The 15591-nt window shown below is 40.7% G+C and overlaps 1 protein-coding gene across 1 annotated transcript; it reads right to left on the bottom strand.

Moving 5' to 3' along the window:
- Positions 1-1215: 1215 nt before the first annotated feature.
- Positions 1216-14833, bottom strand: LOC105187254 (uncharacterized). Its single transcript, XM_011147951.2, has 2 exons — positions 11292-14833; positions 1216-3904 (listed from the first exon to the last, which is right to left on the bottom strand). Exons 1-2 carry the CDS (start codon positions 13917-13919, stop codon positions 2237-2239), a joined length of 4296 nt encoding a protein of 1431 aa, XP_011146253.1. The 5' UTR covers positions 13920-14833; the 3' UTR covers positions 1216-2236.
- Positions 14834-15591: the final 758 nt, after the last annotated feature.

Below are 15591 nucleotides of genomic sequence, written 5' to 3'. Positions count from 1 at the left end.
AGAATCTATGAAAAATGTAGTACACAGAGACAAGTAATTGAAGTTATAAAAAATCTACAAAATGTACAAGTAATTGAAAAATAAAAGAATCCATTAGGTCTATGCAAAAGTTTGTCTTTTTTTTCAACCGTCTAATGTAATAATTTTTTTAATTTAAATATTTTCCTGCCGCTTTGTGTTTTTCTAAGGTTTGTATTGAACTTTCCAAAACATTCGTTATGATTCATTACCTTAAAAATAACAGTTGATATAATGGTGGTTGATAAATGGTGATCTATATTGATCATTGTATCAGAAGAAAAAAGTTGATGCAATATGAGCGATGAAAACCTTTATATACGACACTGCATTCGATATGAATTCCAGCCAGGAAAAAATGCTGCTAAAGCACGTGAACCCATTTGTTCTGTTCTTTGGGAAAATATTGCGTTCCACAGTGCAAATATTGCTTTCATCGCTTTAAAAACAATGATTTTGATATCCGCGCTCTGTAACGTCATGAAAGGCCGATATTTTAGAAGCGTCATTGAATGAAAAGCTGTCCTAAACGCAAGTAGAACTTGCAGAACGATTCAAGGTTGATCAAGCAATAGTTTCAAGGCGATTGCATAAAAAGTGAAAAATTCAGGAGATGAATGAGGAGGAGGCTCGAAAGTGAATGCAATATGAGTTATGTCGCAAAACATTATCCGGTTGAATACGTGTGTTTTACTGTTTTTCAGAGAGCGCAAGAAAGATTTTTTCTTCAACATTGTTATCAGTGATGAAAAGTGGATTATGTATGATAATCCTAAATGCAGATTTACAGATAAGGGCAGACAGCTTTCTGTATCATCAGTGATCAAACCAGAAATGCAATGTCGAATATAAAGTTTTTCATCGCTCATTGTATCACCTATTTTGAAGGTTAAGGTGCACCAATAAATCATAATGAATAGTATTTTACACCCGTATTCATAGTCAGGCGTTATATTTAAGGCTTCCTTAAGTTTATCTTCAAATGGTCTGTAGCCAATAAAATAATCCATGCAGCATCTAAAGATGGATATAAGGAGGCCTCAAATATAAGGTCTAACTATGAATACGGAATATTAGAAAGTTCAATGCCAACTTTATAGGAACACAAAACAGCGGGAAAACATTTCAATCTAAAGTAAAAACATCAGAAGGCAGAAGGAAAAAAAACTAAAATTTTTGCATACACCTGATATAAGAAAAAAAAAAAATAGTAGACAGACTTACTAAGTAATTTTTAGTTAGAAGTTTTCCAAATAATTGAGGAGTAATAAAAATTACAATTCTATACAATAAAATTATACACATCAGAGAACTCAAGAATGTAGCGAGTTTCAACGACGAGGGAAATTGTTATTCGAGATCGTCGGCACACATTAGAAAATGGTATTGCACACAACTTGTTCAAACCACACGAACGACGAATCAATATCATGTTCTCGGATCATGCAACGTATGGCAAATCGGTAATGCTTAAAGTGCTGCTATTTATAAGACACTTTTGGATATATAAAAGATTTATATGTAGCTTCAGGATGATGATATTAAAAACGTCGGACGCGTATATATAACGTAATGTTCGTGGAAAATCGAATAAAAATCCCGACGGTAGACCCAGCGCTTCAGACTCAGCACACGGATACCGTTACAGTGACTTAATCTTTTCATTGTTATCAGCGCGTGTACACGTACACGCTATTGCGTCTTCCCCGTCTGACGAATGCACGCACGTGTATGTGTGTGTGTATGTGTATTTGTTACCTCAATTGAAAGCTGCATTCGATTACATCGACGGCCAGTTGCGCCACCTATTTAGCGCTAATCTAAACTAAATTTTGTTTCCCGTTTTCGTAATTATGCCTACGACTTCGAGCAGGAACACGGATCGCGAACGAGTTAGCGGATCCCTCTGTGTGATTCAGGCTGAATCGAATTACCATTTAAAGACAGCGATTGACGATCGGGCTTACGATCTCCGCAACTCCGATTGTCTGACTCCTGAAGAGTCGAGACGAGATCGCGCGGGGCGGTGCCAATCATGCTGGCCGATACAAAGAGAAAACAGTCCCGTCATCATCATCCAGTCCTGAACATCCGCTTACCGCTGTAAGTACAGCGCGCCGAGTCCGACGTGTCTCGAGCTACGTAAAGAAGAAAACAAGGGAAGAGAGGTCCGAACTCTCGCGAGCGCGAGCGACGAAGGGTCTAATGTCCGCCTTCTTTAGTTCTCGGTATTTACAGGCTCGCGCGCGTGGTGAATCCTAACGTGCTTGTTGTGATTGGACTTGGTGCCGCTGGTCTTGCCGCAGATGTGACACGTGTACGGCCGCGCACCCGAGTGCACGCGCAGGTGCTCCTTCAGATAGTACGAGCGATGGAAGGTCTTGTTGCACACGTCGCACGTGTACGCCTTGTTCTCCTCGTGCTCTTTCACGTGCCGCAGGCAGTTGTACTTCCGTATGAACTGAGCGCCGCAGTAGTTGCACGTGTACGGTCGCACGTTGCGGTGGGAATTCATGTGCGCCGTGTAGTCGCTGTGACGGTAGAACGCGGCGCTACACTGATTACACTTGAACGGCTTGGTGCTGCGCGCCGCGTGGGTCCACTTGTGCAACTGCAGGTTCCACTTGGTGCTGAACGCCTTGGAGCATACCTGACACTCGTACGGTCGCTCGCCGTTGTGCACGCGCATATGCACCGCTAACGACGAGCGCAGGTAGATGCACTTGCATATGGGACACTCGACGTTCTCGCTCTCGCGCTGAGCGTCGGGCACGAATCGCCGGTTGTGGGCGCGACGCATATGACGCGTGAGACTGGCCATGTGAATGAATCTCTCGTTACAGTACGTGCACGCCTTCGGCTTCTCGTCGTGCGTCTCCTTGTGCCAGGCCAGCTTCTTCTTCGTGTGGAACACCTCGCCGCAGTGGCATATGTAGTCCTTGAGCTTCTTCTTGATGTTGAGGTGGTGCCGGTTCTTGTGCTGCGTTAAGTTCGAATATCTACGGAAGGTTTCGTTGCACAGGCTACACTTGACCGGGGCGTTACCGGTGTGCCCGTTGGTGTGCTCGTCCAGCTTCTGCTTAGTCAGGAACGCCTTGTCGCACACGGTACAGGGGAACGGTTTGATGCCGAGGTGACGCTTCATGTGGAGCTTGAAGTTCTGCTTTCTGTAGAAGTACTTGCCGCACTGGCTGCATTCCAGTGGGTGTATCTTCAGGTGGGCGTTGAAGAGGAACACCGTCGGGAACTCCTCGCTGCATATCTGACACTTGGCGTTCTCGCGAATACGCTTGTTCACCTCGGCGATGTGCATACGCTTGTGGTGCACCTGCAGGGACTTCTCGCTGTTAAATCGTTGGCTGCATATCGCGCAGGTTACCTCGATGGTCGACGGTATCGCTAGATTGTCGATCTTCTGATCTCCGGCCTCCGCCTTGCCCAGGTCCGACGGCGGCGGCGGCTGAAGCTGATGCAGCAGCGGCTGCTGCTGATGATACATCTGCTGCACGTGCAAACCCGGCACGAATATGTCGTCGAACACGTTCATCCGATTGTCGAGCAACTTGATGTCCTTCACCTCCGGCTGTTCTAACTGATCCCTACTGCTACTAGGCACCGCTCCCTTGTGCACCGTAGTCATGTGAACTCTGCGTTCCTTAGGACAATCGAATACCTCGCTACAATGATAACACTTGAACGTCCGTTTCGTCGGTGTCTTCCGATCCCGGTCCAGAAACAAACTCGACGTGAAGTGCGTGGCCAACGATCTACTGTCCAGTAGGGGCCCACTGATCTCGTTGTCGGATCCTTCGGATTCCTCCCAGCTTTCCCGTGCCAGAAGGTCGTAAGAAGTGGACATGCGTGAGGATTCTTGTCCCATGTACAGCTATGGAACAAATATATTATTTAGAAGTGCAACATACCATGCCAATATGCACCATGACATTTCAAACAACTACGTGATCATTCTCCTATCTCTATTGCCCTCTTAAATTGTCCTCCTCTTTTGCAATTTATATTTTGGCTAGCTGTGGCAAGAAAGTTGTAGTTGTACAGACACGTACCAATGTTTCATTTGTTACTGTTCAATTCGTACAACTTATCCCATATTTGTTAGATGTATTTCTAATAAATTACCTTATCTATTTATCTATTTAACCGATAACAGAGTATCTCCTAAGTCCGCCGACTTCACCCCTGAATCTCGGAAATGGATTTAAATATAAAAAATGTTTCAGACAAAAATTGTATGGTTTCAAAAGGGACATATTATAACAGCTATATCATTTTATAGATAGCCACTTTCGAGGTATTCACTAATCATTACTTTTCTTAAATGGAAACCCCAACTTTTTAGTATGTCTTCTTTTTTTTATCTATTAACTTTAATGATTTTTGTTTGAAACATTTTTTTATTTGCCTAATATTTTTTGGGATATTTAAGGAAAACTTGGTAACTTTTTCAATATTTACCTTGCGATATCTCGCTAACTGTTCGTCGGAAGAAAAAGTGGTACTAGACTTTTTTACTCTACTTGGTTTCAAGAATATATTGTTACAATAGCGCCCTGATTTTTGTTAATTTGATGATTTTAAAATTTCCAAAAGTTGATAAGTTAACAAAAGTTAGGGCACTATTGTAACAATATTCTTGAGACCAAATAGAGTAAAAAGGTCTAGTACTATTTTTTCTTCCGGCAAATAATTAGTGAGATATCATAAGTTAAATATTGAGAAAGTTACCAAGTTTTTCTTAAATATCTCAAAAAATATTAAGCAAATAACAAAATATCTCAAACAAAAGTTGTTAAAGTTAATTAGTAGAAAGGCATAATAAAAAGTTGAGGTTTCCGTTTAAGAAACATAATGATCAGTGAATATCTCAGAAGTGGCTCTCTAAATGATATAGTTGTTATGTGTCCTTTTTGAAATCGTACAACTTTTGTTTTTCAACTTTTTACAACTTTTTCTGAAACATTTTCCCATGTTTAAAGCCGTTTCCAAGGGATGGGGTCTGACTTTAGAGATACTCTATATATTATTTTATATAGCAACAAAACGTTTTCTCTATCTTATCAAACATGCAAGATCATTGGCATATTGTTACACAACACTTGTGTATACACAACAATAATATAAATATTATAAAAATATAAAATATAGAAATATAAAAATAATATAAAAATATAAAAATAATATATAAAATATAAAAATGTTGAAGGTTTTTATAATAATAACGACTACGATAAAATAACAAACGTTTCCAAGTAGATTAAGGGAATGCCGTACTTGAAAACCTTACCAACAGAATACTGAATCTTTTTCTGCAAGCTTAACGTCGTATTGATGTTCCACAGAATTACGAATGCTTTTATATAATAAAAATACATACAGAAATTAATTTTGAAGCACTGCTCAATATGTAACAAAAACGACATTTCAGCATCTCGAGCCCCCCATTAGTTGGTATAAACATCTGCCCAATATAAAAGTTTTGCGATTTGTACATGTTGAAAGCGTGTTTTTTCGCCCAGAAAAGCTCAAATACGAAAAGTCTGCATCAAGTTTCCATTGCACCTAATATAGTGAAACAAAACAACATATGTATCTACATGATACACAAAAGGGGTAGCACGATCGTGTTGGTGCTTATCTGTCTTATCGTATGTTAATCTTATCTGACAACATATTTTAAACACATTTTTCTGGAAACTATGTTTCCGGAGTCGACATGCAAGATTTCTCAGAGACTATTGGCCCGATTGACTTCAAGACTTTCCACATATCTTCGATATATCTATATCAAAGGCGCATACTCCGGGCCGGACTGAGAAATTGCAAATTAAGAAAATGACGTCGGTGCAAAATGGAAATTACATACTTCCTGCCAAAAGAAGCAACCTCTCACAACGGAAAAGTATTAAATTTGAAAATTTTAGGAAATCAGGGGTAGCAGACATGAATTTGAGACGTTTATTCTGAACTCTAAATGCATGCGGATTGTATGTTTCTTTTCTCCTAAAATATTTATATATGTATAGCTAAAATGTTTATATTCATACTTGGAAACTGTTCGATAGGTAAAGAGTAATCTTCATGAATAAGCAGTATTTGTTTTTCTTACGTTTGCCATGGCTGATATAATTCTTAACGGCATTAATTTATAACAAGATTTCGAACAAGATATACATACAAAAGTGCGTATAAAAAAATTACTAATATAGCCTCTATCATTTATTTATTATTATTTATTATTACCATGTACATATGAAGTATAAAAATATTGATAGAAATTGGAATTTAAGTCCAGAAGAAAAAAGCTCGTTGCAATGTTAAAGAAAATTTTTAAAGATAGCGAATACTACAAATCGATCAGAAACGATTTGCAAGCAGCCATGGTGCAAACTTTAAAAGACTAATTCATGTTGCAATCAGCCGACTACGAAAAACTATTATAAAAATGAATTGAAGATTTCATCGCTTAAGCAAGAAAAAGTATAGTTACTGATATTGTAGCGGAAAGTCGGATAATTGACATAGAAATTCATGCTGAAACTGTTAGAAGACGTTTTCAAGGGACTCAATGGACAAATTGCGTAGAAAAGCCAGTGATGAGCCCAAGAAATCGGAAATTGAGAATTATTTTCACTGAAGTTCGAATACCGCATCGAATACCGAAGAATTGAGGAGAAGTAATGTTTTCTAATAGATCAAAATTCAATCGTTTGACATCCGATGGAATACGATATGGTAGACGTCGTACAAGACTTGTATTCAAAATCAAACATGGCGGTGGAAATATTAGGTTGGTGTAAAAATAATTCCGATTTTTACGCATCGAGTATAAAGACGCATATATTAGTTAAAAATTATATTCATTAAAATAAAGACCATTAGCCTGTATATATTTCTCCTAATGGGAAACAAGTTTGTTTATTCCTACAAGATAGAATTCTGGAAAAGATAACGGTAATTGGAAAAGATAACTAGAAAAATCGGCGCCAAACTTAAAATGATACAAACCGCAATTTTTGCACCAACTTAATATTATGTTGTAAACATTTTTTCTCGAAATCGACCAGAACCAAATACGATAAATTAACGGAATTATGAATCAATTTCAGTACAAAGATATATAAAAAACATACAACACTGCCTTATACTCATAATTGCTCCGGAAATTATTTCATTTTTCAACAAGACAAAGACCCACAGCATACAACATCAATTTCCTAATGTTAACGGCGAAAGCATGGCGCATAGATCGAGATTGATCTTCGTCGTACGCACTGTCGCCGCACAGCACCGACCACGAAAATACTCAAAGTTTCACCGTTGCACCGCTAGACGACACACGTCACGACGTTTTCAAATTTTACCTCGTGTATTTAGACGATGTAATTGTTTTCAGTTTTACGTTTCAAGGAATGATGAAGAATCTCCGAGAGGTGTTTTCCAGGCTTCGGAAAGCAAATTTGAAAATAAATTCTGTTGGATTGAACAGTGTCAACAGGCTTTCGAAAAGTTAAAGCAAGTACTAACAACATCAACTATACCCTCTTTTCTCATTAAACATGTCAAAACTTTTGTGACTATTGCGCCAGAATAGAATCCAGAGAAGCCGCAAACAAGACGAAAATGCTTGGCCGGATTGCTTGGCGGAGTTGGAAACTTTGCCCAATGGAGAATTGATTAAATAAATGATACTTCTATTTCCTTGTTTGTATATGGAGAAGAAACAGGGCGACGTAGAATTATCTTTTGAAAGGTTGCAAATGAATATTCTTGGACTTCCTCCTGCTGCTCATGGTGTTGGAGACTTTTGTGTCCCTTGGAACTCCACATCAATAGATCATAGATCAAGAAAAAGGTTTCGAACCCCAATTGTTCCAAGAGTCAACACGGTTATTAGAATTTGCATCCTCAGTCGAATGACCAAGTGAAATCTTATCGTTTTGCTAAGCATGAATTCACTACAGACTTTTTCGCCTATTGAGATGTGCTTGGAACAAGATCTTAGACTTCCGTTCAATTTGATAAAACTCTCAGAAACTGCGAAAAGAAATAACGACTCTCTGGCCTCTCCTGGTGGATTCGAACACCTTATCCTTGTCTATGAAGATTGTTTAGAAGATCTTCCTAAGAAGACTACTAAGAAGAGACTTTTCCCATGGTTTTTAACCGTGTTTTTTCCGTGGGGCATCAGACGAATGCAGGGCAAGGCAGGAACTTGGAGTATCTTTAAAAGAAAACGTTAGGTCCACAGAAGTACTCCTTATTGTTCGAAAACCAAGAGTTCGAGGAGAGAAGAGAAGAGTTTAAGGAACATGGGAAATAAGATATGAAGCTTGAGGAGGATCAACGTCAGTTTTTTCTGTTTCCTAGAAGATATTTGAATTTATTGGGACCTGAAAGGACGGAACTCGTAGAGCCTGAAGCAGCAGTTTAGATTGGGGCAGCAAATCATCTTAGTACCTTGAATCCAACATCTTGGACGGTTTAAGAAAAAGACATATTTGAAAGAATCTCATACTGTACAGGTTCTGTCTGTTAAATTCTAAATCCGGGATAGTGTGACTAAGACTTGGAAGATTGGTGCTCGTCATAACCTGCAGGAGCAGCTTAGAGAAGAACAGGAAGTCGTTTTGGTGTCCTGGAGTCAACACTACGGAACAAGAGGATCATAGTCGTGTTCCTTGGAACTTCCTGGAATTATCGGAACGATAATTCTGAAGAAAGAAGACAGTGCTGTGCCCATGTACTTGATATGAAATCAGAGCTGAAAGAGTTATGTCGAAAAACAAGAGAAGAATTGATTGACGATGTTTCTTAAGGAGTCTATAAAACAGCTGAAAAAATCGCACACGAGCTGTCGTCGAAGGCTGACATGTAGCGATTGAGATTATGAGTTTTATTTAGTTATGCAAAAGAGTACTAAATATAGTTATAAATATTAGTAGTAATACGTCCTCTTTAACAAGTATGTAAATCATTTCCGCCATGAAGCTGTGTGTGTGTGTGTGTGTGTGTGTATGTGTCAATTTAAATATAAATACATTAATGTAAATTAGAGCATTTTTCTTCACATATTTACAAAATCACTTCGTTTCTACTAGCGATTATTGCCGCTATTTTACATGTCTACTAATATTGAAGATATGTGGGAAGTATGAAATCAAATAATTAAACAATCTTCGAAAAATCTTACACGTCAATTTTGAAAACACGTTTCGAGAAAAACGTGTTTAGGGTTTTAGATATGATCTTTCTGAATCATTCTGTATCATCAATCATTATATCTTTAATATATTTCTTTGTACATGTATAATAAATATGCCAAGTTAAAAATCGATATTTTCGAGTAGCCTATTTTTTAATATTCCAGCAGCTAAAAGGATTTTTCGTTGCGCTCTCTACTCTCTGCACACATTCAAAGGATTAATATAATTCAATTGCAATATGTACGTTTTACAGATGAGTACTTTTTAATATGACCCATGCACATGCCAAGTCCCGATGTTAAGTTGTTCTTCAATTTTTTATCTGAATATCTCAATGTATATATATAACTATTATCAATTACATTAATAAAGCTAGTATAAAACCTGTAATATGTAAAAAGAAACCAACAACATAAATCATTACCTCTTAAAAAGAAAACAATCCGATTACTTAGTGAATTTTAGAAATGCTTTTCAAATATCTTTTTTTGTAACAGTCCTAAATCAAATCATTCATCTATTTATTTTATAATAATACTACTCATTATAATCTCCCACAATTATATAAATATATATATATTATTTTATTATATATTATTTATTATGTTGTGTGTGTGTGTGTAATTGAAAAAATATTGAAATATAATTATTTTATGATTTTCCTGCTTTATTTATTTAATGATTTTTATAAATGTCGTTTTTGATAAATATCCAATATTTGTCTCAATCTGAAGAACTTGGTATTTTTCTATAAATCTATTTCTGAACAATTTTTTAGAAGAGTCTTTGAAACACATTATTTTTTATTATTGTCTTTTGTACGGCTTTTGATGAAGTCTGTTTTTGTTGTCAAATAAGTGTTAACATACATGTTTCATATATATGTTTGTATGATGTTCATGTATATATTCCATATACATGTGTCTTGCTTTGTTTTAATAAATGAAAAACTTAAAAATGCATATAGAAAAATGCACGTGAATAGATAGAAAACTTTTTGTAAATTTTTCATATATTTTTCAGTTAGGTTCAATTGTAAAAATGTAGTAATGTTCTTTGAAATTTTTGTTACGGAGAATAAACATATTTTCGGTATGTACAAACTACTTTTGTGTCAGACTTTTATACTGACAACTCAAGATGTCAAGTTTAAAATTTTTTGTTGTTTTCATTACATGTTGAGTAATGCTCCAATTTACCTTTTCACATATTTTTATTGTACAAAGAATTTATAATACTATGCAATCGATACAAGGTAAATTTTGCAAAAAAACGTCAATATCCTGTGGATAAAGTTTTTAAGTATAATAGTATAATAATCCCCTTAAGCCTAAATATTTTTACTTAATAAGCCAAACATAATATAACAATAAATAAATAACAACAAAAAAATCTTATCGCATTTCTAAATGATATTTATGTAATAAAGTCCTTAATGACAATTGATTAATTTATATGCAGAGTATAATATGCGTATTATCTGCTAGGATAGTTACTTAAAAAAAAACGATGAAATTGAAAAAAATCTTTGTATAAAAATAATAGCATTACTTTACAAGCATTGTAAATTAAGTACTTTTTTTCTTATAAAACATACACTTTCTTTTAATTACATGCAAATTTGTTTACGGAAAGATCCGTGAAGTACATTTACGAGTTAAAACGTTCGAATCAAACACACTTCACGTATTAAACATTTCAAAAAGACTACAAAAGAAAGATAACATGTAATGTGTGCGCATACGGATATGTGTGAGTATAAATAAAAAATTAAAAGAATGTACGAACGTGTACAGACGAAAAACATAAAGAACAATAAAAAAAAGATTCAATACGTTAAAAATTTAAGAACCAACTGAAATTTTGAATTTTATAAAACTAAAATTTATATGGAAGTATCGAGAGAGAGACAGAGACAGAGAGAGAAAGAGAGAGAGAGAGAGAAAGAGAGAGAGAGAAAGAAAGAGAGAGAGAGAGAGAGAGAGAGAGAGAGAGAGAGAGAGAGAGAGAGAGAGAGAGAGAGAGAGAGAGAATCTGATAGCATTGACAAACCTGCCATGCAGACTGCTCTGTACATCCGTTGCTCTCTTGTTCCGACAATTCACCTCTGGGCGGCATGGTTTCGTCGGCTCGCATGTTGATACTCTTCACTTCTTCATCGATACCTACTGCACCCTCGCTGCTCGCCATAGACTGCTGGCTGGTTGCACTTACTGCTTTCTGGGACGAGTCACTTATAAATGTACTAGGAACTATTATCTGTAGTCCTTCAAATTCAAAAACATTGATCGGCCCGGCGTGAGCGTCCTCATTGATATTGAGTAACTCCATCGATTGTTTCGGCATCAGTGACTTGGTGGTGGAGTGAAAGCTCTTGGACTCGGTACTGGTTGTGGGATTGATCGACTCGGACAAATTTAACAGGCTGTGTGTCTTGGAGCTGGTCATGGAATACGACTCGTGCGTTAAGACGGGCTGCTGCTGCTGTTGCTGTTGCTGAGAATGATTTACAGGAAACGAACTGACGTGCTCGGTTATCACCGACTGATGATGATACACGTAACTCGACTCCTGGACATTCTCGGTACTTTCGCACTCCGCGCTCATCGCTTGCTGCTGATGATCAGTCTTAATTTTCTCTTCAACCTGAGAACAGTCAATTGGGTCTTTCTCTACGATATTATTATCTACTCCGTTGTTACTGTCCTCGTCGTGGCTCAAGCTATCACTATCCACGTGACAGAATGAGTGCACGGACGCGGGTGAACAGGGCTTGCTGAGATCCGTCCTGACTCTTAATACAGATATACCACTAATCGCGGACAACGGTGTATGCGACCTGACGCATTCTGCGTTATTGCCATATCTCGCGAAAGGCGTATGCGGGCTGGGGATCTCTTCGATCTCCATGTCCGCCTCGTCGAAGTTGTCCTCCTCGTCTATCTTCTCGTCATCCTCCCGAAGATACAAAATGAGATTATCGCACGAGCCGACTCGCGGACGCTCCAAATAGGTCCCGTGGCGCAAGGAGCTGACGGTATCTTCCCTGAAGACAGGCTCCTTCCTCGTGACGGGAGACGGCGGTGCCGATCTGACGTGCCTGTGCCGATAGGAGTAGCCTTTATCTAGTTCATTCTCTACGTAATCGTTCGGGCACTCCGTATCGTTCTCCTGTATGTCGGGCAATATATGATCATTCTCGTGGCAGCCAAGAGTCGTCATCACCGTGTCGTGAATCACACTCTCCATTCGGTCCACCGTAGGTTTCTCCTTCTCGTCCGGCTTCTCCTCCTGGCCATTTTGGCCGTTACCTTCTTTCTGCGAAGTACCGCTGAACTCCGTCTCCATCATAGTTATTAAAAGATTCTCCAATTGCTCCACCTCGGGTTGAACAGGTTCTTTCGCTTCGTCTCCCTCCGTAGCTTCCTGCGACGGCGGAACGTTCTCGCTGACGGGGCTGCAACTCGCGGGTCTCTCGCCGCTCGCTGTTTCCGCATTCTCATGCTCGCAAGCCATGGAATCAATCGTGTCGCCTGCCATGTCGACTTCTTTGTCGTCGCTCACATATTCCTCTTCCGTAACTTGTTGCGTGAACTGCTGCGTCTCCGGCTGCTCGTACGCCACGGTTTCACATTGTAAGTCCGTGGCTACAATTTCCAACTCCTCTTCCTCGTCCTCTTCCTCCTCCTCTTCCTCGTCCTGCATATCCGGTAGCACCATCTCTACTTTATCGTCTACACTGCTATTGTTTATAGCGCAAGTGATCGCGATGGATCTAGGAATGCTATTGTACTCGTGCTGCACTGTGCTCTCGCTGGGAGGCGTCGAACTTTGCGTCTGCTGCACTCTGTGATCCATTTGCAGCGCGCTGTCGTCAGCCTCCTCTCGTCTGACGGTCGTCGCGTCCTCGTCCGCCACAGTTCCCATCAGAGGGGAAGCTGGTATGTTCACGTCCGACAAGACCTGTCCGGTCTCGGACTCCGGCTCGGGTTCCGGCAGAATCTCAGGTAGAATCTGCTTCGGTTCGGGACTGTTTATAGGAACCGCCAAGGTCGTTCTGACGCTACTCTCCGTGGCCATTGTGGCCATCGGTCTGATTCTAGTCGCGCCAGGAATAGCTGTAACTGGTGAGATCATTTGGACGGTGGGTATCTGTTGCTGTTGGTACATACCGTACGGACTGTATAACATCTGCATCATCTGATTATTCTGTGGCGCCATAGCGTATGCCTGTGGTATCATCATGGTCCCGTTGTTCACAAACTGCTGATAACTAAACGAAGTAAACTGCGGCGGCATCATTGTGCTTATAGGCGGGCACTCAAAGATGGGTCCTATGGGGTACGGAGAATGAGCAGGGATATGTGCATTTTGCGATACCTGGGATGACGCCTGAGGCGTCTGTATGGTAGCGTGACCCTGAGGTGCAGCTTGTGGCAGCGGTACTAATGGTGGTGTGGACACTGTCGATGGAGTCTGTTGCTGCTGCTGCTGTTGTTGTTGATACTGTTGATACGGATGCAATGAGGAGGAACTGGCTTTGATGAGAGCATCTATTACTTGCTCCTTGGGATGTGTGTCCAGATGCTTCTGTAGACTGATGCCTTCACGTAGGTACAAGGTGCACACAGGACAAGCCACGGCCCCGACACCGGGCGCCCCTGCGCCGTTCAGCTCCATCGTTGCACCAGTTGCTCCTTTATACACGTAGCGAGTAACAAGCTGGCAGCTTTCAGGAAGACCGCTGCTCTACGTCGAGCCGACGACACGATGAACGACTAACGGACGATCCCGTGCACCAGGCATCCGCCGTCCCCGCTCTAGTCCGATCCAGTCTAGCACGATCCGATCCGATTCCGCACCGCAACGTCGCAACGTCGTGTGTTTTACGCCGTGTCTCTGCCTTCGTCCGTGCGCCTCTCAGCCGTCCGTTCCGGCCGCTCCTCTCTGCGTGTGACGCGTGACGTGAAACGGGGGAATAATCGCCGGGACGACCCTCGCGTCACATCTCGTCGCTTATCAGACACGACGCGGGCACGCACGCACACGTTACAACCGCCGACCTACCACCAGACTGCTGTGCCCCAAAAATATCGACGTCCATGGCTGCCCCGTAACACGCCTGACGGCCGTAACGACGCGACGGTGTGTGCGCTGCCAATGCGGAGCCAGCGGCACAACACAGCGGCGGCACTACGCTCGCCGCCGCCGCCACCAGCAGACAAATCGATATCCTGTTAAATCGCCAGCCAGCCAGCCAGCCTGCCACCCCAGCCTGCGCTTATTAAATTACACCTGCACGCGGCACGCGGCACAATGCGCACGGGACACACGACGTTCGGGACACGCGCGCGCGCGCGCGCGCGAGCAATCACGGCACGGAACACGACACTCGCACGCACACGGCTCGCCCCTGGCTCGCGACAATTATCGAAACGGCATGTTTTTCCGTCCCGGTCACGGCCCCAAAAACACAACAGAAAACAGCGACGTGCGATGCGGATTCCGCCTGGGAAAACGAGAGCAACAAGAGCTACACCGAACAACGGCGATCGCAGCGCCGCCGCCTGCCATCTCGCAGGCGGCCCTCTACGTTCGAACGATTACAAACACCTGTTTCTCTCGCTGTTTCTCTTTGTACCGACAAGTCCCCGACGAGTCCCCGTCACAGCCGTGCGCATGCCGCGATCGCCTTGCTAACCTTGAGAGGTTACGTCCGATTAGGATTCCTCGATAGCTCGACTGACGCGCCGCTAGCAGTAGTTGGACGAATCCTGCTGAAGCGATTGGTCTCTAGTGAGGTCTTTATTTGACCAAATGTCACTAGAAATCAGGTTGTTGCACAGACTTCTATATAATACACTAGACTGCTAATTGTGTCCCTTTAAAGCCCTAAACACAATGCCAGGAAACAGGCAATAAGAATAAAAATAGACCAATCATAATCGACTATTGAGAAGAATCTATTGTGATTGGTCTATTTTTATTCTTATTGCCTGTTGCCTGGCATTGTATTTAGGGCTTAACTGTTGCCAAAAAGTATGTACGACTTGCGTAGAATACGGACTAAGGGATGCGCAGTAAACAGTTTTATATACTTTTGTAGGCGCGCTACCGTTTCGGCATGTTTTTCTGTGAGTATTTATTTACAATTTATATAAAAATTTAATAACAAAATTTTATAATTTCACATACCATGTATATATTTTTCATGATCACGCACACACACGAGTATCTTATTACTTACCGTAATTTTACCAATATTATTTTTCGCGATACGTATTTTTTTCTTAATTATAACTGATATTAAAAACTTGTATCACATTCGGGCTTATTGCAACGACAATTACAT

This window comes from Harpegnathos saltator, unplaced genomic scaffold (assembly GCF_003227715.2).
Source record: "Harpegnathos saltator strain DR-91 unplaced genomic scaffold, Hsal_v8.6 scaffold627, whole genome shotgun sequence".
Taxonomy (NCBI): domain Eukaryota; kingdom Metazoa; phylum Arthropoda; class Insecta; order Hymenoptera; family Formicidae; genus Harpegnathos; species Harpegnathos saltator.
The sequence above is the reverse complement of the archived record's forward strand: the minus strand, read 5'-3'. Positions and strand labels throughout refer to the sequence as shown.